Below are 25,333 nucleotides of genomic sequence, written 5' to 3' on the forward strand. Positions count from 1 at the left end.
AAGGAACGTCACTTCCGGGATCCAGGGTCGCGGGGAACCACTTCCGGGGGCGCGGCGCGGCGAAGCGGGAGGTGAGTGCGGTGCTGCCTGCTGCCGGGTCGGGTTTTCGGGGCGGGGCGGAGTCGCAGAGGCTGCGGGAACCGAAAAGGGGTTGCGCTTAGGCGCCGCGGCCCGGCTGTGACGGCGGCGCTGCTCTGCCCGCTCGGGTGGCGCTCGGCGAGCGGCTCAAATAACTTCCTGGGGCGCTCGTTCGGAAGTTAACTGCTGAGGGGAGTTTGAGTCTGAGGGAGGCGGAAGGCTTCTCTTGCTGCCGCCCAGAGCTTTAGTTCGCAGCCGGGGCCAGAACCCGGTGCTCCTCACAGCTGTGACCTGGCTTTTCTTCCCGCGGGCGGAGCATTAGGAGGAGCCAGAGCTCCTGAGTCAGTCTCGCTGGGGTTCGACCCCCGAGTGTGCCTGTATTGCTGTGTAACCGTGGGCGATCTCTGGTTGCCTCTTTGGTTCTGTTTCCTCCTCTGTAAAATGGGCCCATAGGCTTGTTCTAAGAATTAAATGAGATGGTGAATGCAAAGCGCTTAGTGAATGCACAGAGAGTGTTTGCTGAATTAGTTTCTTTTAAGACAAGTGGGAAATGAGTATGTGAAACGCCACACCTTTTAAGTGGTGGCAACAAACTCGAATTTAGTAATTATATTTTGCAGGACATCTGCCCACCAGTTTCAGCCCACTGGCTGCCGGTTCTGACTGCTCTGGGAGATGGCTTACTTTTCCATAGGACAAAATTCTAACCCAGTTTTGAGCAGTTCTTGGGAATTTGTTGTAATGGGATGGGTCTGGGTATGCAGTCCATGGCTGTAAGACAGTAATTCCTGACACTGGTTTTCTATTTCGCAGTGTGTTTCAGTGGAATTCTCAGAACAGAATTTTAAAACTACTTCATTAGAAGCCACGAATCCCCTACCAACATACTTAAAATCTGGGTTTTTCAGTCTTAGAGAATTTTAGTTTCTATTTGCTAGGTCTGGACAGCTATACATGTCTCAGGGCTTATTTATTTATTTTGAAGTGTTGGGGTTTTTTTTCCCAGTAAATTTTTTACTTTAGAACAATTTTAGATTTACAAAATTATTGTGAAGATACTGCAGTTCCCACATGCACCCCTCCAATTTCCCCTACTATTAACATCTTACATTAGTATAGTACTTTTGTCACAATTAGTGAACCAACATTGGTAAGTTATGATTAACTAAACCCCATGCTTTATTCAGATTTGCTGAGTTTTCTCCTAGTGTTCTTTTTCTGTTCCAGGATCCCACATTACATTTAGTTAGTTGTGTCTCTTTAGGCTCCTAGGACTGTGATGATTTCTCAGACTTCCCTCGTTTTAGGGAAACTTGACAGTTTTTGAGTACCAGTCAGTTGTCTTGTAAAATGACCCTCAGTTGGGATTTGTCTGGTGTTTTCCTTATGACGAGATTGGAGTTATGGGTTTGGGGGAGGAAAACCCTAGAGGTAAAGTGCCATTCTCATCACATCACATCAGGAATATGTACTATCAGTGTAAGTTATCATAGTTGTTGTTAACCCAGATAACTAGCTTGGGGTAGTCAAGCTTTTCCACTGTACAGTTACTCTCCTTCCCTCGCTTTTCCATATTGCGCTTGGAAGAAAGTCCTTATGCACAGCCCACGCTTAAGGAGTGTGGAATTATACTTCACGCTTAAAGGCAGATTATGTACATAAATAATTTGTAATTCTTCTCCGTGGGAAATTTGTCCACTTATTAAATCATTTATATCAGTGCCTTGGATATTTATTTTCATACCTTGAATTATAATCCACTACTATATTTTGTTGTGCAAATTGTTCTGACTTTGGGAGTTGGGCACTCTTTGAAGTGGCTCCTGTATCCCTTTGATATTCCCCAATCAATGTGTTTTTTGTTTTTTTTTTAACACTTTCTTACTTTCTATTTCAGGCTCATCTTATATATTTCCTGCTTGGGACGTAGAATTAACCATTTTTCCAAGGAGCCGTGGTTCCTTTTATTGGAGAATGATATTAGACACCAAGATCTGGGTGCTAGATGTGCTCATTGCCACTGATATGCCCCCCCATTTCTAGGCCCTCTCAGCACACAGCAAGAGATACGTGTGTACATCCTAACCTACTTAATATGCTCACATATCTATAAATATTTATGTAGCCATTTGTATCTATATTGAGCTAAATATGAGTTCATATTTATGTCTGCAACTCATCCATTCCAAGTGGATCATTCCAGCCTCCTCTGGCTTACCTGTAACCTCCTACTCCAATTGTGACAAACCTTGCTCCCACCAAATACCATCCATTTACTTAATTGTTCAGTTCTGGTGTACATGTATAGTTTTGGAATTGTTAACCTATATCCCATGTGGGAAAAACTTTATTAATTAGAGTAGACTGCATACGTACAGTTCCTTTTGCCATTAGTCTTACAGACTCCACTCATTTCCAGAGTTACGGAGGTCAGCACCTGATTTCCCCTACCCTTTCAGTGAAATTGTTTAATCCATTTGTAATACATTTAGATTCAGAATATCACATTCTGCATTCCATCCTGGATATCTAAATGATTTTTTAAAAAACATTTGCATACATTAAAGTTTACTCTTTGTGCTGTAAAGTTCTATGGATTTTGACAAATGCTTAATGTCTTATATTTACCATTACAGTATCGTACAGAAGAGTTTCACCTTCAGGTATTATTTTTAACTTCTTTCTTTCAGATTTCACCTCAGCAATCCTGTTGGCCCTCCAAAATATATCTATAACCTGAGAATTCACCACCTCCCCTGCTTCCTGCTGCAAGTGTGTCTTTTTGACTATTATTGTGGCCTCCTAACTGGTCTCCCTGCTTCCACTCTTGTCTGCAGTCTCTTCTCAACACAGCAGCTAGAGTGACCATTTACAAATGAGTCAGACCACGGCACTTCTTTGCTGAGAACCTTCCAGTGGCTCCCCTTTCACTCAGAGGAAAAGCCAAAGCCCTACTGGCTTTACAAGCTTGCTCACTCTACTCTTCTCCTTGATCCTAAAGTTCATTCCTGCCTCAGGAGCTTATCCCTGGCTGTTTCTCCCTCCTGGGTTACCTATCTGATATTGAAATGACTTGTTCTTTTACTTTCTTCTTGCCTCTGCTGAAGTGTCAACTTCTCAGAGCGGCCTTTCCCTGACCACCTGATATAAAATAGCACCTTTTATCTCTCTCATTAGATTTTCTCATAGTATTCACACTTGACGTGACATTATATCTATATGTGTGTGTTTGCCTCCAATTGGATGAAAACTCCATGGCAGGAACTAGAGTGGTGCTCAGTAAGTGTGTCCAGTGAATGAGTATCTCAGACCACTGGTATAATACCTGCTGGAGTGGTTGTGAATTGCATGAGATGCTGACTGTAAAGTGCGGTGCACATCTGGCAAGTGATTCACTCACCCTTACTGCAACTGCTCTGACAGTGGCGGGAGGGTGGGCAGAGCCTGTCACGGAGTCAGGGTTAAGTGCCTCCTAGCTGAGAACTGGAAGGATGAGTAGGATTCTTGTGACTTCTATAATCAGGAAAGGAAAGCCCAAAAATCCCAGCAGACAGGCTGGGAAGTAAAGCACAGGGTGCAGAGAAAATTAAATGGGAGTTGTAGAGCAGACGCAAGATGTGTAGAGCGTTTTATGTTTTCCAGAACTTTATTACAACCACCCTCTGGTTATACCTGTTGTTCAATATGAGTATTTATAAATTAATTAAAGTTAAGTAAAATTGAAGTGAAAAATTCAGTTCCTTAGTAGCCTCACTTAAGTGCTCAATAGCCACATGTGGCTGGTGGCCACCATATTGTAGAGCAAATATAGAACATTTCCATCATTGCAGAAAGTTCTCTTGAGCAGCATTTCATTAGACTTTATAAAAGTCTTGTGAAGGGAGTAGATAGGGCATGGATTTTTCTTTTAAATTGTATTTCTTTTTTCAGTAATATTCCCCCCAAAATGAAAGCTTATGACCCCTTCACTTTAACAGTAACTATTTACATGTTCTTATGGCCTCTTGACCTTTAGCCAATGAAATCACTGTTTATACATGGTTATAGTTACAGTGTTTATGTAATTGCTTTCTTTCTGTTGGCCTGATACACATTTGTATTTGCCATTTTAGTGAAGGGGGCATATGCCATGCTATGTACCATAATGGCTTAACTGCTTTATTGTTGGACACTTCAGTTGCTTCCTGTTTTTCAGTATTATGAATAACATTGCCATGAGCTTTTTTTATACCCGAAGCCTTTTTCTTCTTTTGAATTGTTTCCTTACTGTAAATTCTAGGAAGTGAGTTCTTCAGTCAAAGGATATAATCACTTTTATGACTCTTGTTATATATTGCCTAATTGCCATTAATGAAAAGAAAGCTTAAATGCATTATAGCTTTGGGTAGATATTGTTGTTTGGGTCAGGAGAACATCAAGTGGTCAAGGAATTGGCCCAAAGTATAGCTCATGGCTGAGGGAGGCAGGATTTGTGCTCGCCTCCCCTCCCCTCACTCCCCATTCCTGACTCCTGGCCCCATGTTTTCATTGTACTACGAGTATTCTTAACAATGTTGCTGTTGTAACAGTAATAAATCTAAGTATTGGTAAGTCCAGGAGGCTTGTCACAGTCTTAAATATGAAGCTTAGGGCCAGGGGCATTTTTGAAAACATATATTAATGAGGTACAGCTGAAGAAATAAGAGAGCTTTTTCACACCTTGCTGTTCACTTGGCATAAGGATATAGTGCCCTTTCGGGGCTGTATGTTTCCTCCAGTGAAGCTGTCATTGCAGCCGCCTTGGAATTCACTTCAGGGCCAGTTTCTGAGCCTCCGTAAACCATCAGCCTGGGTTCTGAGCATCATACCTTGTATTTGACCAAAAATGGTCCTGCGCTTGAGGCCCCACCTGATTCACCACACTTGGATCCAGATCGTGTTGGGTTTTTTCCAGAAGTCAAATCCTTCCTGGGAGGATGAAGATCTGCCAGCTCTGAGGAGTTTAGAGGGGAAAAAAAAAGGGCCCCAGGCTTTGAAGGCCTTTCCCAGAGAAGACAGAAGTGGTGTGAAACAATGGCCATTGGGAAGGCACACGACCTTCCTAAGTGACCAGGTAGAAAGGGAGACAGTGCACATTTGCATAAACCCCAGTTTGTTCACTTAGAAGGTCATCTTTGTTATCCTTTAGTCACTCCTCCATGTGGGAAAAATGTTGCAAATCAGTGAAGCCACGGAGCCAAGGTGGAGGAAGGTTTTAGGACAGTCTCTTTAGTCCAGAGCCATCCATAATGTAATGCAGGCCACGTGTGTCATTTAAAAATTTCTAGTAGCCACGTTTAAAAGGTAAAAAGAAACATATAATTAGTTTTTTTTTGATAAAATATTCATAACAAAATTTACCATTTTAACCATTTTTAAGTGTACAATTCAGTGGTTCATGATGTGTATAACTATCACCACTGTATCCAGAACTTTTTCATCATGCCAGACTGAAACTCTGTACCCATTAATCAGTAACTCCCCATTTCCCCTCCTCCAGCCCCTGGTAACCTCTATTCTAGTTTCTAGCTCTCTGAATTTGCCTGTTCTAGGTACTTCATATAAGTGGAATCATACAATATTTGTTCTTTCCTGTCTGTCTTACTTTATGTAGCATAATGTTTTTAAGGTTTATCTATGTAGTAGCACGTATCAGAATTTCATTCATTTTAATAGCTGAATAAATTTCCTTTGTATGTCTGTACCACTTGTTTATCCATTCATCTGTTGATAGATTCTTGATTGTTTCCATCTTCTGGCTATTGTGACTAGTGTGGCTGTAATCCAATACATCATTTCAATATGCAATCAAATAAAACATTGTTAATGAGTTATTTTAAATTCTTACGTTCATACTATTTTCTAAATTGAGTGTTGTACCTATCTTAACAGTGATCTTAATTTGGACTAGCTGTGTTTCAACTCTCAATAGCCACATGTGGCTCATGGCCACCATATTGGACAGCTCAGATTTAGCAGCAAATTGTCTTGTCACAGAGATCCCTGAAAACACAAAGGGCTTTGGAGTCAGATGGGCTTGGTTCCAAAGTAAGTTTTCCCCTTTCTCATTGGGGTAGGCAGAAGGAAGCCACCCGTGGGTGCTCTGGAGAGCAGATCAGTCACACCAGGGTGGGAGGAGGGCAGTAAGAAAGGCATGCTGGGGAGGAGACACGAGCTTGGCCTTGAAGGTAGAGTGGGGGCTTTGCCAAGCAGTCAAAGTGGGAAAGGGCATTCTTGGCAGAGTGTGCAGCTTGGGTGGAGGCCCAGGATTGTGAAAGAGCCCCATGCTCTTGGAGAGCCACAGGCAGTTCTTTCAGCATGGCTGGGGGTTAGGAGAGGGGGGCCCTGGTGAAAGGAGAGGCTACAGGGTGGGCTGAGGCCAGACCTGCCACCTCTGGCCACCACTGCCGCTGTCGCCCCTGTCCCCAGCATCTCTTATTTGGGTTACTGGTAGGAGCTCCTCACTGGTCTGCCTTTGTCCACTCTGCACCCTCTCGGCGCCCCCCACCCCATTTAAAATGTAAATCAGATCATGTCACTTTTCTACTCAAAAATCCTTCTGTGGCTTTACATTTTACTCCATCAAATTGGAAGTGTCAGGGTCCTACAAGTTCAGCTCTCATTCCCCTCTGACCTTGCCTCCTTCCACTCTCCCTCCTGCACTCTTCTCTGGCCATTTTGGACTCACATCCCTGCCCTGGGGCCTCTATACTTGCTTTTCTGTCTGCCTGGAATATACTTCCCTGAGATGTTCCACTGGCTCACTCTCACACTTCGTCTCTCTGCCACTTTATTCCTGTCTCTTCTTCAGAGAGGCCCTTCTTGTCACCCTTCGTAAAATAAGATGATGCCCTTCTGAAGTTTTTTTCAAAACAGTTATTACTGTCTGGCATATCACATCTGGGTGCGCTATTTGTCTGCATCTGTCCTGAGATGTAGGCCCCAAGAAAGCAGGTATTTATCTATTTTGCTCAGTCTTCAGTGCTTAGTGTTCAGTAAGTATTTGTTGAATGAATGGATAATGAACGAATAAACAAAATTTGTAACAGAGCAGGCCTTCAATAAATACATTCTTCCTGTTCTATGTCATCAACAGGCACATGTTGATTTGCGATTTTTGTTGAAGTGTTTGCATTTATTTATTTTTCGTAAGTTTATATTTATATTTGAAAAAATTTCAAATGTACAAAAAAGTTGAAAAAATTGTCCAATTTGACCTCGGTGTATCCTCCACTTAGAATTGTTAACGTTTCACTACAGTTGCTTTATATATTCTTGCACGTAGGTGAGTGTATTTGTGTAAGTGGAACCATGTAAATAAACGTCAGATGTAGAAACATGACATTAACTCTTTGTTTAGAAATTGGCTCTGGAGAGTGGTGAGTCGGAGGAGACCTCAGGCAGCAGGCAGCTGGGGCCATGGCCTCCGACCTGGACTTCTCTCCTCCCGAGGTGCCGGAGCCCACGTTCCTGGAGAACCTGCTACGGTATGGACTCTTCCTGGGGGCCATCTTCCAGCTCATCTGTGTGCTGGCCATCATCATCCCTGTTCCCAAGTCCCACGAGGCGGTGAGTCCTTCCCTGTGAGCCTCAGCTCCTCAGGCGGGGTTCTAGGTACTAAAAATAGATGTCACAGCAGTGAAGACCAGCAGGGACTATGCTGGGCTTTACTGATTGAATGCATCCCCAGATTTCCACCTGGGGCATTGACCCACATGGTTAGTACCTTCTTTGTTCACATATGCATTAAGCAGATTTTTATTTAGTGCCTACATTGTTTACTAATGTCAGACTGCTGAAAGATGTGGTGTCTGCCCTCAAGGAGCTTCTAGTCTTTCGGGGAAGGGCAGATATGAAACAAATACTGACACATGTTTCCGTGAGGAGGCAGGGTACTGTGAGGGTATAAAACAAGGAGGAGGACCTGATCTTATACTGAAACGGGCTGTGCTCTTCTCCCTCCCCGGGAACCCGAGGAATGAAGGAACGGGCTAGGAACTGAATGCAGGTGACTGTGGCCAGGGCACAGAGGGGACCTGAGAGGTGCAGCCAGAGGAGTGGGTGGGGCCCAAAGGGTTTTAAGGAAGAGGGTGACATGATCATATTGGCTTTCTTGTTTTGACTCTTGTTCTATACGTCTTTTTATTCTATAGCTATGCACCCTCATTCCACCACCCCATCTCCCCTTATCTCATGACATTTATTTGTTTAAGAAAGCAGGTCATTACCATCTATAGTATCCACATCCAGGATTTGGCTGATTGCTTCTCTGTGGTGTCATCTGACATGTTCCCTTGTTCCCCGTATTTCTTATTGATAGGAAATTCGATCTAGAGGCTTGATTCAGTGCAGATCAGGTTATTTGGTGAGAACCCCTGTGTATTTCCTATTCTGTGTCATCAACAGGCACGTGGTGTCTGGTTGTCACACAGAGATTCTAATATATTAGTTGGTAATGGTTTCTCCCTCTGTTATAAAATCTCCATCAGTCTTTGATCTGAATGGTCTTAGCATTCATTGATCATTGCTAGATCCATTATTTCCTTCTGCATTTATGAGCTGGAATTCTTCAGTGAAGGAGACCTTTTTCCTCGTCGCCTATATGGTTACTCTCAAATGCTATTCATAGTAAAAGGCAGGTAAGTGCTTGATGCTTTTCCTTTATTAGTTTTCAGAGTAGTGAGTTTGGGCTCTAGCAACCTCCAATCTTGACCAATAAAGCTTTGATTTTCATATCATTTTAAAAATAAATTTTTTTTATATTTGATATTTTAATTTAATTTTTTTAATGCTCACATGGTCTCTAGTGGGAGCCACATCAAGTCGTGTGAACTATTGTCTACCAGGGAAACCATTAGAGACTCATTGCCTAGGGTTTTTATTGCGGAGAGGCCACATAAGCACCCTCTGCCTAGTATGGACCAAAATTCCAGACTTCCAGAAAGAAAGCAGGTATTCAGATTAAACCATATTGTTTGCACAGACAGGTTAGGCACAGTGAGCTGTTCTTACCAGTTCTGGGAATTATGGGAACCACCCAAATCCAGTTTCCCAGATGCCAGCCAAGGGCCAGCCTTGCAAGCTGGCTTTTCTAAGGATAACAGTTGTTTTTAATGTTAACTCTATTTTGCACACTGCCAATATACTTATTATAGTTTTCAAATAACTATATTGTTTTTCTCTACTAACAATAAGACTCAGAATGAAATTTAAGATTTCTTTGTGGTTCTTTTGGGACCCCAAAATAGGTCCCAGTTGGGAATGTATAGTCAGAGTACTGTGTTTAGTAAGCCTTTTCTTCATGTAGGTATACTCCCACCATGACATATATTAATTTGCTTCAATTTGTTTGTAATTTTAGATATTTTTTCTTTTGATTTAATTTAAAAATTATGTAAAACTTTTATAGATACATTTCCCAAAGTCAAAACTGTGTAACAATGGGGGGGAGGGTGTAGCTCAAGTGGTAGAGCGCTTGCTTAGCATGCATGAGGTCCTGAGTTCAATCCCCAGTACCTCCTCTAAAAATAAATAAACCTAGTTACCTCCCCCCCTTGTTATACCAAAATTAAAAAAAAAATTAAATAATAAATAAAAAAAATAAAAACTATAAAAAAAAACTATAACAAGATAGTCACAGAAGTTTCCTTTAATCTCAGTATCTTCCACCCTTTCCCCTTCCCTCCATATGCAACCATTTTTATTTTCATTTATCCCTCCTTTGTTTCTTTTTGAAAATATGCACAAATGGATATGTGTGTGATATTTATTTATTCATTTATATTCTCCCTTTGATACATAAAAGATAGTATCCTAGTAAACACAGTTTCACCTTTTTTTCCCACTTAACAATATACAGTATATTCTGGAGATACGTATCTTGGAGATGATTGTGTCCCAGAGATCCTGCTGGTGTAACTGGGAAGAACCCTGGCAAAAGGGCAAGCTTGGGTTGGGGACAGGGAAGGAGCATCCTGGGTTCAGTTTTAAACAGGTGTCTGTAAGATGTCCAGGTGGTTCTGTCTGTTATGTAAGCAGTTGGATCTATAGGTCTGTATCAGGAGGAGTTGATCAACATTTGAGAGTCAATGAGATATAATTGGAGCCACGAGAGGGGATGTGGTCTCTTAAGGATGGAATATGGAGTGAGATGAGGAGTAGGCCTTGGGGGGAGCCTTGAGGAGCTCTAGCATGCAGGGAACTGGCGGGTTGGAGCAGCCAGCGAAGGTGGGGAAAACCTTGGTGAATGTGGACAGGCATGTGGCCTCTGGATTGTTTTGTCCATCTCTGTTTCTTGTTCTGGTATTTTCAGAAGGAGGTCATAATTGGAATTTTTCTGCCCACAGTTGTATCATACTCTAAAAAGATAATCCCTGTGCTCTGTGGCTCTGTCCTTACAGACACGACACAGTATTGGGTATTAAAAATAACAAACATTTTTATTGTCGTTGGCCACTGATGAAGCCTGCTAAGAGTCCTTAGGGAGGGAGGTGATGAATGTTCTTGTTTTACAGACAGAGATGTAGAGTCAGAGTTGTGTGGCCTTTTGGAGAGCTGTCGCTCAGCTCCTGTTGTGTTCTTAATCCTTCGAGACTAGCTGTAGAGGGCCAGATCCATTTAGGGAACTTTCAGAAAAAGGGGTGTCCTTTATTGAGCTCAGGTTTTTAGTGGCACCTTGGGTTGAGGTCTTTTGAGGCAGGGAACTGACAAAGGGCTCATCAGTATGCCTCCCCACCACCCCTCAACTCACCCTGCATTTAGACATTTAGAGGTTAATTTGAGATAACAACTTCATATTTATTTTTTGTTATTTTATTATTTTTTTGAAGTATAGTTGATGTACAATATTATATGTTATAGGGGTACAACATAGTGACTCACAGTTTTTAAAGGTTATACTCCATTTATAGTTATTATAAAATATTGGCTATAGTCTCTGTGTTGTACAATATATCCTTGTAGCTTTTTTTATTTTACACATAATAGTTTGTACCTCTTAATCCCCTACCCCTATCTTGCCCTTGCCTGCTTCCCTCTCCCCACTGGTAACCACTAGTTTGTCCTCTATATCTGTGAGTATTTTTCTTTCTGGTTATTTTCACTAGTTTGTTTTATTTTTTAGATTCCACAAATAAGTGATATCATATAATATTTGTCTTTCTGTCTGACTTATTTCACTTAGCATAATATCCTCCAAGTCCACCCATGTTGTTGCAAATGGCAACATTTCATTCTTTTTTATGGCTGAGTAATATTCTATTGTATGCGTATATACCACATCTTTATCCATTCATCTATTGATGGACACTGAGGTTGCTTCCATATCTTGGCAATTGTAAATAATGCTGCTATGAACATTGGGGTTCATGTATCTTTTCAAATTAGTGTTTTTGGTTTTTTTGGATATACAGCCAGGAGTGGAATTGCTGGGTCATATGGTAGTTCTGTTTTTAGTGTTTTGAGAGACCTCCATACTGTTTTCCACAGTGGCTGCACCAGTTTACATTCCCAGCAACAGTATACGAGGGTTTTCTTTTCTCCACATCCTTGCCAGCATTTGTTATTTGTGTTCTTTTGATGATAGCCATTCTGACAGATATGAAGTGATAGCTCCTGGTTTTTATTTGCATTTCTCTGATAATTAGCAGTGTTGAGCATATTTTCATGTGCCTATTGGCCATCTGCAAGTCCTCTTTGGAAAAATGTGTATTCAGGTCTTCTGCCCATTTTTAAATCGAGTTATTTGTTTTTTTGATGTTGAGTTGAATGAGCTGCTTATGTATGTTGGATACTAATCCCTTATCAGGCATATCATTTGCAAATATTTCTCCCATCCAGTAGGTTGTCTTTTCATTTTGATGGTTTCCTTTACTATGCAAAAGCTTTTAAGTTTAATTAGATCCTGTTTGTTTATTTTTGCTTTTATTTCCTTTGCTTTAGGAGATATCCAAAAAAATATTGCTACAATTTATGTCAAAGAGTGTTCTGCCTATGTTTTCCTCTAGAAGTTTTATGATTTCCGGTGTTGCATGTAGGCCTTTAATTCATTTTGAGTTAATTTTTGTATATGGGGTTAGAGAATGTTCTAGTTTCATTCTTTTACATGTAGCTATCCAGTTTCCCCTGCACCACTTATTGAAAAGATTGTCTTTCCTCCATTATATATCCTTGCCTCTTTTGTTGTAAATTAATTGACCATAAGAGTATGGGTTTATATCTGGGTTCTATTCTGTTCCATTGATCTATACGTCTGTTTTGTGCCATTACCATATTGTTTTGATTCCTGTATCTTTGTAGTATAGTAAGAAGCCAGGGAGTGTGATTCCTCCAGCTCTGTTCTTTTTGCTCAATATTGCTTTGGCTATTTGGGCCATTTATATTTCCATACACATTTTAAAATTATTTATTCTAGTTCTGTGAAAATTGCCCTTGGTAAGGGGGAGGGTATAGCTCAAGTGGTAGAGCACATGCCTAGCATGCCTGAGATCCTGGATTCAATCCCCAGTGCCTCTGCTGAAAAATCAAATAAATAAATAAACAAGCCTAATTACCTACCCCCTGTAAAAAAAAGAAAGAAAGAAAGAAAGAAAGAAAGAAAGAGAGAGAATTGCCTTTGGTATTTTGATAGGGCTTTTATTGAATCTATAGATTGTCTTGGGTAGCATGATCATTTTAACAACATTAATGCTTCTAATCTAAGAGCATGGGCTATCTTTCCATCTGTTTGTGTTGTTTTCAGTGTCTTTTATCAGTGTCTTACAGTTTTGAGTACAGATTTTTTACCTCCTTAGGTAGGTTTATTCCTAGGTACTTTACTCTTTTTGATGTGATGGTATATGGAGTTATTTTCTTAATTTCTCTTTCTGATAATGCGTTGTTAGTGTATAAAAATACAATAGATTTTTGTATATTAATTTTGTATCCTGCAGCTTTACCAAACTCATTGATGAGCTTTAGCAGTTTTCTGGTGGCATCTTTAGGATTTTCTATGTATAGTATCATGTCATCTGCAAACAGTGACAGTTTTACTTCTTCCTTTCCAATTTGGAATTCTTTTTTTTCCCCCTTGTCTGATTGCTGTGACTAGGACTTCAAATATATGTCAAATAAAAGTGGCTAGAGTGAGCATCTGAGCATCTTTGTCTTCTTCCTGATCTTAGAGGAAATGCTTTCAGCTTTTCACTGTTGAGTATGATCTTAGCTGTGGGTTTGTCATATATGGCTTTTATTATATTCAGATATGTTCCCTCTGTGCCCACTTTCTGGAGAGTTTTTATCAAAAATTGTTGTTGAATTTTGTCAAAAGCTTTCTCTGCATCTATGGAGATGATCGTATGGTTTTTATTCTTTAGTTTGCTAATGTGGTGTATCACATTGATTGATTTGCAGATACTGAAAAATCCTTGCATTCCTGGGATAATTCCCACTTGATCATGGTGTTCAATCCTTTTAATGTATTGTTGGGTTTGGTTTGCTAATATTTTGAGGATTTAAATCAGTGATACTGCCCTTTAATTTTTTTTGTGTGTGTGATATCTTTGGTTTTGGTATCAATAGTCTCATCTTTTAAAATGTAAATATAGTACAGAACATCTCATTTTCATTTATCTTGACGTTTAGGGAAATAAGGCTCATGCAAGTGAATGTCTTCATAACTGAAGGTTACTCTGTTAGCTTTTTTTGTTTATTTGTTTTTAGTTTCTCAATGGATCAGTGGCAAAAAATACAGCACCATTAATTTCACTTTTTATTGATGCATCACACCAGTAAGTGGTCCTCAGTTGTGCAAGGGTTCTTGTGTGCCTCCACAGGGCAGCCTTCTCTCACTCCCCAAACTCCTAAATAAATGGAAAGGAGACACAATATTCTGTATGTATAAACAGCCTTACAAAGAGGGTGAGTACTGAGGCCGTGCTTAGGGGTTGTGCTTAGCAGCTAGCTGGGATTTGGAATTTGGATGGGGAGGGGGTAAGAAGGGGCTTTTAACTTGGGGCTAGGGAGCTTGTAGGGAGGAAGGGAGCCTGTGGGAATGGGGACAGCTATGGGGACTCTAGGCAGCTCAAGGGCAGGAGGGAGGTAGCTGGAAGTGGAAGGTGGCAAGGAGGTGGGAGAGGGTGGAAGTGGGGATGGGAGGACCCAGAGAATAATCTTGTTCTCTCTGCTGCTTTCCTTAGGGCAAAATCATCCCTCTTGCTTGGCCTATAGAAGCAAGGTTTATTAGTGGCTTTTTGGGTCAGAAGATAATATTTTTGGCTCCAGATGATGGGAAAGGCTTTGAAAAGCTAAAGAATGTCTTTCCTGTTGTTCCAGTAAGCCGATTTTTTTGCAACTAGTTTATGACTTCAGCACTTCAATACATACCAGATTATTTGAAAGCTCTTTTGGGGGTAATCAGGGAAGAAAAAAGGAACATATAGAAATGCTTCCCACCCCACCCCCTTTCTTTTCATAGTAGGAGCAAGAACTAGTTTGTAAAATCAAAACCAAAGTCCCTAGAATCCTAAGCCAAATGAGAACATTTGTTCATTGACACCTCATTAAACTAAGACCCGAAAAAAACAAACATTTGTTTGAGCCTGATTGAGGCTTGGTCCACACTTAATCCAAGCATTTTCTTGCAGGCTGGATTCTAAAATATAAGAAGGTAAATCCTTATACCGTTTCTGTCTATTCCAGGGTGCAGCCGTGTTTCATGTCTCATGCCAGTCAGATTGACTGTATGGTGGCTGTGGTGGAAAGGATTCTGGGGCTGCTTCTAGGCTCCAGAGGAAAGAAATTATTCATTCATGTCTGCCACAAGCAAGGGACTGGGGAGTGGTAGCACGAATTGCCTGTCCTTTGGCTGGAATCCATGATTCTCCATCTGCCTGCACCCACCTGGGGGATTTTCAAAGGCCTGGGCTGTACCCATAGAGATTCAGATTCAGTTGTTCTTTGAAGCCTTGGATCAGTATTTTCTTAAAGTGCCCAGGTGATTTTGTTATGTAGCCACTGGTCTAGTCCTTAGACCATTTCCCTGAAGCACAAACCGATTTAGGCAGGACAGGAGGTGTTCAGTTCTGTGTATGTTACGTTTGAAATAGTAGCACCGCATCCAAGTGGGAAAGGGAGAGCCAGCAAGAAGTTTGGGATAGAGACCTGGGAATTATTTTAACCAACATAGCATGATTTCTTGAAACTTTCAATGAGTTGCTAAGCTTTTCAAGGAAAAGGAGGATCCAGGGAAGGCCTGAACTTCGGCCTCTCCCAACCTGCCTGAGGTAGTTTCTGTGCAGTGTAGAGATACTGAAAAGATGTGGCTGCTGCCCCAGAGCAGGGATGCAGCTGGGCCTCTGGAAGTGGGGGGTTCACCGGGGACCCCCTCACTCACCATCTGCATCTCTCCGCCTCCCCTCCTGTCCATCTTCTGTCTTTCACTCCTCTTCCCAGGGCCCTGGTTCCTCTGCTTGCTGTCCCTGTGATGAGATGAAACGTGGCCACTAACAGCTCCCAAAGTTTACCGTCTTTGAGCTGCAGCGTTTGGAGTCTGCCTTCCTGCTTGGTCCCAGTTCCAAATTCCCTAGAGAAGGAACTGTAGCTGACCCAGCTTGGGGGAGGGGAGCATCCTGTGAAGTGACCTCATAGGGTGGAGGGGAAGGTCTGTTCCCAAAGGAGCAGGAGTGCTGTGCAGATGAAGCTGGAGGCTCCATTCCTTTTGCTCTCTTGGAGATGGGCAGAGCAGCGGGCAGAGGACTAGGAGACTGTGGTCTCCCCAAACAACCACAAGTGGCTCAAGGAGGGCACATGCGAAACCCAGTCTCCCATGTAAAACGAGACCGACTGAGTGATGGAGGAAAGGCTGCTCAGTTTGATGATGATGCCTTGTTCGGCTGCCCTGCTTCAGAACTTGGTTTCAGTAGAGCTAAGTTCCTGGATCCCTAGGGCATCCCTAGATAAAGGCTTCAGACGTCTGTGAGCTCCCTGCAGTTGTGTGCAAACATGATGTTTTTATGCTTAGGCACATCTTCTGGGAAGTTAGTCTAGAGCTTTTCTCAGAGTGGAGAGCAGTAGTTTTAATGAGGTGGGAGCCAAATTCCAGGAGTGAAAGAGTAGGTAATGAGGAAGTGAAGGTCGGGAGATCCTCTCCTCCTTCCCAAAAGCCTGCCTGAGCGGACTCCCGAGGTTCCTCTGGATCTGTTTTCCTCTGGAATTTGATCCCACCAACCCTCAGCAAGCGGGTGTTGACTTTTAGTTCAGTGACTCATGGAGCAGGTGGTAGTAGCTCACTGGGTAGTTAGTCTCCAACTCTCCTAGTAGTTTACGTGCTGACTATTCGCATCTCTTCATATTTTATGTCACATCTGCTCAGCCAGCTGCCAGCCCCTAGGCAGGTGCCTTCACTCCCACCCTGCCATCTTTGTGTGATTGCTGTAGTCTTTTCTTGCATTAATGGGGGCCCTCTCTTTGAAAGCCCAGATACTCAGCTCTGGCGGTTTCCCTAGAAAGACTGTATTGGCTCTTAAAATGGAATTTCAAGGCACAGCTGGGTTCAGAGGCTCAAAAGGTCTTCAGGGCTCTGTCTGTCTCTCCATTTCCTGGCTTTCCTGCAAGTGCTGGCTTCATTCTTAGGCCCTTGCCACCTGTCTCGAGGATGGCTGCAGCAGCCCCGGTCTACATCCTTATTGCTCATGATGTACAAGTAAGAGAAGCCATTTCCCTGCCTATACTCACTTTCCAAATCTCACGGAAGGCCTCTGCTTCGCTCTGTCCTGGCCACGTGTCTGTATCCTGCCTCATTGGTGGGAAGGGGTTTGGGTACCATTTCTGGCCAGGCCATGTTTAACTGGCCACTCGTGTGGCCACAGTGACTGAGAGCACCCCCCCACCCCGCCAAACCACATGGGACAGGGAAAGGGCAGGGCCCTGACAGAGAGGGGGTGCTGGGCAGACAGAGACAACTGATGCCCAGCACTGTGATCTGGCGGAGGAGAGCCCCTCAGAATTGATGGCAAGGGTGGTAGCTTTCCATGTGATGCCCATGGAACCTTCACTGTCAACCAGAAAGCCCTGCAGTGTTTGGAGCCCTGAAAGGGTTGGAGCCTTCCCAGGGGCAGCGGGGCAGTGGCCTTAGGAGTTCAGGACCCTGTTGGAAAATTCTCCTTGGGGATCTTGATTTTAGACTAGGCCCCTGACTGCCAGTGACGGCTGCCGTGGTAAATAATTCACCCAGGCAAGCGCACACCTGTTCCCAGCACCTCAGGGGACAGTCTCGCAGAACCAACTTTGCGTGTCTGCCCTGTACTTTTTTAAGCTTGGAAGGAGCTCTCAGTTGAACTGGGCGGGAGGGTGGTTTTTACTTTATGAGCCGTTCTTGTGAGAGGGCTGTGCGGTGGGCAGGGCGAAGGTTTAAACACGGTCTCGAGATGTGTACTGGCTTGTGGCAGAGACGTCTGGACACACAAGGAGCCACAGACCAGCCTGTGGGCAGGGCCTGCAGCCATGCTGAGTCGTGTCTGGAGTGAGCTCCCAGGCTGTGCTCTCTAATCACGGTTCTCCTCGCCTGCCAAGTGCGTCCCGGACGCTGCGTCTCCTTTCGCCTTGTGGAGCCCACATGGATTGCCTTCCCCGTTCTGTTTCAGCTAGTCCTATCCTCCCCTCAAGGTCAGTGCTAGTTCCGGCCCTGCAAGGTCTTCTCCGCCCCCATCTGCCTGAGGCCTCTGGCCAGAGCACACAGCAGGACAGACTTCAGCACTGGGCCGTGGGCTGAGTGCAGGCCAGCCTCCACCTCCCTGAGCCCACGTCCCCAGCTGTAAAAAGGGCATTCACGCCCGACCCACACTGTTCTTGAGGATGGAGTGAGAAGAGGTGTGTGGGCCTACCTGAGCATGAGGCTATGGTGGTTTTCTTTCCCTGGACCGTTTTAGAGGAGAGAATAGTTTCAGTCTGTGTAAAATGACATTTTGTCCTGATTTATTGGACTAAATCCACACTGAACTGTAGAGTGGAAATCATAAAATGCCATGTGCCTTCCCTGATGGAAGGGATTTGATGTACTGTGGCACAGATTCGATTATTTGAATCTGATGAATAGCAGCAATTTTCTGGCCTCGTAAGTGGCTCAGAGCTTCTTTATTGTTGATGAGGCCTGTGTCCACAGAGGACGCCTCTGCAGACCCAGGAACCACCTGCGGTGGAGGGAGGTTTTCTTTTACTCTCCAAAGTGGAATCGCTGGGGAAACAGCAAACTGGCTTCAGAGAAGGCAAGGTGTTCCCAGATTTAAGGGTAGGGCTGCAGCGTTTGGTGTCCGCCATCTACCTGGCTTGTACCAGCAATGTGCATTTGAAGAGAAGCTAAGAGTCAGCCATTTATTCAGTCATTCTTGCCAGCTAAGAACTCGGAGCTACAGCTCTGTGTGGCTAGGACCCCAGCATCTGAATCATGTGTGTAACAGCTTCCCTGCAGCTTGTGTGGAAGGAAGCCGTGCTCTCTTGGGCCAGTCGCTAAGTCTCGGTGCACCTCAGTTTCCTTGCCTGCAAAATGGAGCTCAGAGTGACAGGCTCATGTGGGTGATGGGAGGCTTAGTGAGCTGATGTTGTCAAGTACCCACGTGGTGCACATCACTAAGTGTGCACCTCTTCTTCATTATCCTGTGCTGCCCAGCACAGAACCTGCATCCACTGGGCGCAGACAGATAGTTGATGGTTGCGGAGCACATGTGCAAAGCATGAAAGAGAACAGAGCTTCTAGGGGATACTGGCTGGCCAGTAGCCCAGAAGTGACAGAGTGGGCTGCACAAGGGGGTGTGCCTGGAGACAGGGCCAGGGCTGCAGTGCAGTGGCTCTGGAGGCCTCTCGGGGGTTCTTGGAATGTGTCTTATACATGTTTAAAGCAGAAGACACGTGGTCAGGACAGTTTTAGGAGAATAGACTCCGAAAGCAGTGTGGCAGACGGTGAGGAAAACCTGTGGGAGGGGCAGGCAGGAGACGTGTGGTCTGAACTGTCTCGGTCGTGTGGGACCAGAGGGGACCAGGCAGAGTTGAGAGCCCCGTGGAAGGCAGAATGGACAGGCCATGGGGACAGATTGGATGTGGGGGCACGAGGACTCATAAATGACTTGGAGGTTTCTAGCTTGGGTACCTGTGTGGCTGATAATGCCAGAAACTGCACTGGGGAAGAGAGGAGGAGGTCTGGAGTGAGGAGGAGACAGAAAATGCCTTCAGATGACTCGATGACTATACACTGTCCACACTCCCACAGAGAGCTGCTCTCAACTGTAGAAAACAAAGCCTGACTCGAGGAGCGCTAACCCACTTCCCTGACTCCTGTAGGGACTGCAGTCACAAGCAAGGGCTTCCTGAATGACCCAGCGGCAGGAATTAGAACAAGCCGTTCTTGTCATCCCACAGTCACCTGTGCTTCCAGGCGCTGCTCAATGGAGAGAAAGTAGATTTCACAGTTGACTCAGGTTCTTGGTTGCCATCAGCCCCGAGGTCCCTAGGAAATCCGGGGGGGCTATACCACACGGCAGTTAAGAGCTTAGGTTCATCCTGTCTCTGTTGCTCACCAGCTGAGACCTTAGCCGGGTCACATAACCTCTTTGAGTGTCTCTTTCATCTATAAAATGGGGCTGATTATGGCACTTTTTGAGGCAAAAGTAAGATATGTACAGACCACGGACCTGGGGCCTGGCATATTGTAAATAATATTAGCAGATGTTGTGGCTGTTATTATTACTATTGTTATTGGTGGCCGTGTCCAGCCATGCTTTAGGGTATCTGTGTCCTCTGTGCCCATGGAAAAAGCGAGGCCTAGACTTAAGTGCATTTTCATGATAATAAGCAAGAGCAAAGTTCCCATGGTTAGGGGAGATCTTGTGTGTTCTTTCATTTCATTTTATTCACTCATTCATTCATTCATTCAGGAACAATTGAAGCTGTCTGGAGGAGCTCACAGGCCAGTAGGGGAGACCAATACGAGAACACGTGACTTTGGTAAAATAAAAGTGGCATCGTAAGGTTCCTGGGTACCTGGGGCGTAGGGGTGGGAGGAGGGCATGCACCCTGCCGGAGGTAGAGGGGCAGAGGAGGAAGGCTAGACAGTGAGTAGCAGTGTGTTCTTGGGCTGGGCCAAACCATGGGAGGCTTTGCTGGGTGGCCAAGGAGAGAAGGATGCTCCTCTTGTTTAGGGGTGAGCAGAGAAAGCCCTGGGGCCTGACCCAGTGTGGGGCTGGAGGAGAGGCTAGGGGAGGCTGGAGAAGTGGCCTCCTTAGGTGCCGTCCCAGGTGTGGGACACGAGACTGTGGGTGATGGAAACCACTGGAAGGTTGAAGGCGGGGTATCTGCATTTGAGAAAAATTCTTTTGGCAGGTGCATGAGGAATGGCTTGGAGAGGACAGGGAGGCCAGTTGGCAGTGGGGGAACTGCAGTGGGGACTTGGATGCTAGAGAGAGTGGCCACGTCAAGAGGTGGAGGAGGTCGAATCAGCGGGACTTGATGTCTGACTGAACAGAGGGGAGGAGGGAGAAGGTAGGGTCATTGGGACTCTGGTTGCTCTGCCCACCAGCAGGGAGGATGCCAGGCCAGCTGGAGAAGGGGCCACGCTCTGTCTAGGACACTTGAATTGGAGGTGCCGGGGAGGTGCCAGTTCCTGTCATCTGACAGACAGCTGGGTCAGGAGAGAGGTCTGGGAGGTGACAGAAAGGATAAAGTGCCCGAGAGAAGGTCTATGGAGTAAGGAATGTGCTGGGGACAACTGGGTGTCCTTATCTCTGAATTCTGAACCAGGCCCAAGTGAAACCAGAGGAGGCACTCAGCTTTGGGCTCCATCCCTGGAGATCCTGGCAGACCTCGGCAAGTTCCCTCTGCATAGACCATGCATCTCATAAGGCCCTGTTTGCCCAGGGCACGCAGGCAGGGACTGACCACTTTCCACTGGCCTCATAGGTGCTGGGCTGGGGATGGTTTCCAGCCCTGAAAGTCTCCAGAGGCGTTGTGTCGTGTGAAGTTTGCCTTAAACAGTAGCCCTTCCTGCCGGGCTCTGCGGCCATCAGTCAGCCTGTGCACTTGGCACACTGGCTCCTCTGAGGTTTGGTTTTGTTTGTTTTTCTAACAGGCTAGATTTTTTCTTTTCTTTCTTTCTTTCTTGCTTGCTTTTTTTTTTTTTTTTTTTTTTTTTGCCAGGTTACATAAATAGTGTCAGCACCAGAGGCCAGGCTGGCAGAGTCCAGGGCGCAAGCAGAGACCTGGCTGAGGAGGGGCCAGCCCCCTCGTTATCTTGGGAGGATCCCCCAGGGCTGCCTGGGACAGGGTTGGCAGGCTCACAGGGTGGAGAGCAGACAATGATGGCCAATAAGAGAGAGCCGACAGACCTTTGGACTGGGCCTTAGGTGGGGACTGCCCTCCACAGCCGTAGTCCTGCCTCTTCTGTCTGATGGTGGCCTAGGCCGGGAGCCGACAGTGAGGAGGGAAGGACAGAGAGTAAAGCAAGCTGGGAGCTGGCCAACTAAACACGAAGAAATACTGTTCTCTTCTAGAAACAGTGTGGTCCCTCCTAGTATTCTTAGTTTTTTTGTTTTCCCATTTTTAATAAAAGATCACAGGTACTGAGAAATATTTCCTTCCTATAGTGCTGGGGGCAGTGGGGCCATGGAGGGGTGGGCACCTGAAGAAAGATGCAGCCACCGCTCAGTCATTTCTTCCATGAAGGGACTCAGGGCCAGTGTCACAGGATGTTTTAAGGTTTTCAAGAAAAGCAAGGAATCCAGATTGAATGGGAAATCTCCCATTTGGCTCAAATTCTTAAAAATAAATGCTGCAGGCCAAGTGAAGTCTGCCTGTGGGCCGGACAAGGCCTGTGGACTATAGTTCATGTTCTCTGGGCTGGATGGGCCTCGCTCACATCCTGCCTGACTGTGGCTCAGTGTGACTTATCACCCAGGGAGGAGGGGACACTCAACAGGACTGAGGCCACTCCGGTTTCTTCTCTGATGTGAGCCTGTGGGGCTGGGACAGGCCAAGTCCCTTCCCTAGAGTCTACTTTGTTTATCAGCACAGCAAAGGCTGAGCTAGATCTGTGGTTTTGAATCTTTTTTCAGCAGTAAAACCTTTGTTTAAACCAAATCTTACAGGGAACAAATCACAGTGTACATGACAGATAAAAACCAGAGCTGCCGCAGATGTAGGGAGAGTCTGCAGTTCTGCCCCGAGGCTGCCCTCTGCCCTTTCCCCTCGGGGCACCTCTGCCAGGCGCCACAGAACACAGTGTCGGGGCTGCCCGTCTGCCGGCTGGCGCTCTCCACCCTCCCCGGCCCTGGCAGTCTGTGGCTTGAAAGGGAGGAGGAGACGAGCAGGGCCAGAAGAGCAAGCCACAGTAGGTCTGCCCACAGCCGGCTCCTTGCTCACATTCTGCCCAGTCCCTGCATAGGGTGACCAGCCAGCCACCGGCTGCATTTGCATTTTACTGAGCTCTTCTCATGCACTTTTGCCTCCTCACATCAGTGCTCCGAGGTGTGCATCACTGTTTCCATTTCACAGGTGAGTAAGCCAAGACACAGAAAGGGGAAGCGAGTTGCCTACAAGGTCTCTTAGCTGGAACGTGGAGGAGCCTGGATTCCACACAGGCCTGTGAGACTCCAGAGGCGGCCCCCTCCCCTTGGGCCTCCTCTCTTATCCTACACGGAGAATCACCCTGTTCCCCGGGGCAGTCCCGCATACTGTGGACCCTGGGTCCCAGCAATGACAGTTTCCATCCCTTGTATTTCTGTGGCACGTTTCCGTTTGCAAAGTCCCTTCCATCGTGATCTCATTTTGCTGGTGTCAGGCTTGATTTGTCTCAGGAGGACTCTCCTTTCTCTCGTCACATAGGAGGCAGAACCATCTGAGCCCCGAAGTGCAGAGGTGACAAGGAAGCCCAAGACTGCTGCTCCTTCTGTGAACAAGAGGCCCAAGAAGGAGGCCAAGAAGAAGCGGTAGAAGAGGCGGCCTGCGGAGCCTAGCGGGCGGGGTGAGGGCCTTGGGGGCAGCCCTGCCAGGCTCCACACCCTCGCTTCACTCCGGGCTCAGGGTCTGAGGTGGGCCCTCTGACCGCAGAGACCTGGACAGTCATGAGAGCCTCCAGGCCCCAGCTAGGCAGACCACCACTTCCCTTCCCTTCTGCTTCTGTGATGGTTTAGAGCCAAGGGGACTGAAACCCCTGTGTGCACAGACTGTCTTGGAAGTCTGTTTGGACGTTGGGTCAGCTCAGCAAGTTACATTTTCTTACTTAATCCTTGTGTCCTGCATTTAGTCAACACCTTGTAGATGTACACTACATTTTAGAGTCATTATCTAATGATGACAGGCACTGCCCTCTCCCATTACCTGTGCCACGCAGATCAGATCTCCTGCTAATCAGGCACCCTTGTCTCTGCTTGTGTAGATGGAGCCAGGCCAGGCCTCCCCTGTTTGTTTAGGTCAAGACCCCAAGGTCACTGCGATGTTCGCAGTCCCCGGTCCCACTAGTGCAACAGGCAGGCCTGAAAGATGCCTGGCGTGAGAGCGAGCGGAAGACGCGGCCAGGGTGATGCCTGGTTCTCCTGGGTCACATGGAAGGGATTTGGCTGAATGAGTGTGTATTTGTGGGCCCAAACTTCCTCAGCCTCTGAAAGGGGACGCTTGTCAATCTCAGACCAACCTCTTTTCAACCCATCACAGCACATTCAAGGTATACCATTTGGCTTCCATCTGTATCCCCTCCAAACCCCCCAATTCTTCAACCCCCACCAGTGAGGAAAAGTCATTTGGGGAAGAAAACATCAATAAACTACCCCACACGCTGAACCTCTTGTGTGTTGCCTGCTGCCGAGGGAGAGGGGGAGCCTGGTCCCTGCCCTGGGGGGTGAGGGAAGGTGCCCCCCATAGAAGTGGGACAGGATGGCCAGAGTGGGGGCAGCTCTGGGACTAGTTTCAGGAAGGGCCCAGCCAACTGCTTTGTGTGGCCTTAGTCACTGGAAACATTGTGAACAAACGTCCATGCGTGTGTTAGAGTTTCCACTGGGGCCAGGCCCCACTGGTTCCCTGGCTCCTGCCGCCCAGGGAAGATGCTGCTTGTCCTTAAAGTGGCTTGAGGAAAACCAGGTCGAAGGCCTCACGTGGCATGGGGCGGGTCACACAGGTCCAGTCACCTGCCCTGAATCAGCCTCCAAGGAAGCACCTCAACCTACGCTACCTCCAAACACCCGGCTGGTGTGCAGTTTGCCGAACACTTTCCCAAATGTCACACCGATGAGGAGGAACTTAAGGGGTGAGCGTGTGTCTCCTCCCTTTTAGAGACAGGAGACTGAAGGCCTGATGACTTGGGAGTGCAGAACTCAGATTGGAACCCAGTCCTTGGCCCTTTTTTCAGTATTTAACAAGTATTTAGTCAGTGCCAGCAGACGGGTGGTGTGAAGGCCCTGCCCTGCTGCTTAGGGCCGGCGCAATTCCAGCACCTTAGGTTTCTGGAGGAGTCTGGGGACTGGAGCGACTGCATAACAAAGGGCCGGGCACCGATCCTAGCAGGAGGGCCTTCTGTGGAGTATTTCTGTTCACAGACATTTACTGAGAGTCTCTTAGATGCCTCATGCCACACTAGGATAGGGGATGCAGAAATAAAGGCGGCTTCCAGAAGCCCAAAGTATGCCTGGCCCGCGGGAGAATGAGATGTGTAAGCAGGCCTGATGTGGAGACCCGTCCAGCGGGGGAGCATTGGGGCCCCCAGCTCAGTCTTGCACAGCCACCCACCAGAGGGAAGGGAACTTAGCTGAGTTTTAGAGGCCCAGCTGGAGGTGAGACCAGAGGGAAATTGTGCTGGGAGAGTAGGAGCCAGACCTGTACAGCAGACCCGTCCAGCTTCTTGGAGGGGAGGTGGCTCTGGCTCACAGGAGCAGGGCCACCTCGGTGCGTCCAGCTCCCTTAAATTCTCTCCCGTTAAGGCTGTTTGCCAGAGAACAGCCCCAGGAAAGCAAGCGTGGGCATCCTCTGCTCCACCAGCCCCTGACTCCACGTGGATAGTTTGTAGCACTTGGTGCTCTTGGCTTCCAGGACCCCTCTTGGAAGACTTTCCTCTTACGTCACTAGCTCCTCCTCATCAAAGGGGCCCAAGTCTCAGTCCTTGATCCTCTCCTCTCTGCCCACACTCCCTCACAGATTTCCAGGCTCATGACTTTAAATACCACCATTGTGCTGATGTCTCCAAACAAATCCCTCCAGACCCCTTTCCTAAGCTGCTCCAGACTCATAT

At 46.1% G+C, this 25,333-nt stretch overlaps 1 protein-coding gene and 1 long non-coding RNA gene across 4 annotated transcripts; one reads left to right on the forward strand and one right to left on the reverse strand.

The window, feature by feature from the left end:
* On the forward strand, positions 1-23,892 carry MANBAL (mannosidase beta like). Of its 3 annotated transcripts, none has more exons than XM_006188615.3 (3): positions 1-71; positions 7,457-7,665; positions 22,939-23,892. In XM_006188615.3, the coding sequence occupies exons 2-3, from the start codon at positions 7,516-7,518 to the stop codon at positions 23,044-23,046; spliced, it is 258 nt and encodes an 85-aa protein (XP_006188677.1). In that variant the 5' UTR covers positions 1-71; positions 7,457-7,515; the 3' UTR covers positions 23,047-23,892. The 3 variants fall into 3 exon arrangements, with proteins under 3 accessions (XP_006188677.1, XP_014418016.1, XP_032318168.1); XM_014562530.2 differs by lacking the exon at positions 1-71 and adding an exon at positions 2,718-2,741; XM_032462277.1 differs by lacking the exon at positions 1-71 and adding an exon at positions 2,794-2,850.
* Positions 16,163-19,406, reverse strand: LOC116658010. Its single transcript, XR_004313222.1, has 3 exons — positions 19,397-19,406; positions 19,332-19,337; positions 16,163-16,249 (listed from the first exon to the last, which is right to left on the reverse strand). It is a non-coding gene; the product is annotated as an uncharacterized LOC116658010 (long non-coding RNA).
* Positions 23,893-25,333: the final 1,441 nt, after the last annotated feature.

The sequence above is a fragment of the Camelus ferus genome, chromosome 19, assembly GCF_009834535.1.
Source record: "Camelus ferus isolate YT-003-E chromosome 19, BCGSAC_Cfer_1.0, whole genome shotgun sequence".
NCBI classification, from domain to species: domain Eukaryota; kingdom Metazoa; phylum Chordata; class Mammalia; order Artiodactyla; family Camelidae; genus Camelus; species Camelus ferus.

Bases quoted from the DNA above. Each gene is read 5' to 3' on its own strand.
- MANBAL (XM_006188615.3), top strand. From the start codon at position 7,516: ATGGCCTCCGACCTGGACTTCTCTCCTCCCGAGGTGCCGGAGCCCACG. The intron at 7,666-22,938 runs GTGAGTCCTTCC...CTCGTCACATAG, and splicing joins TTCCCAAGTCCCACGAGGCG to GAGGCAGAACCATCTGAGCC.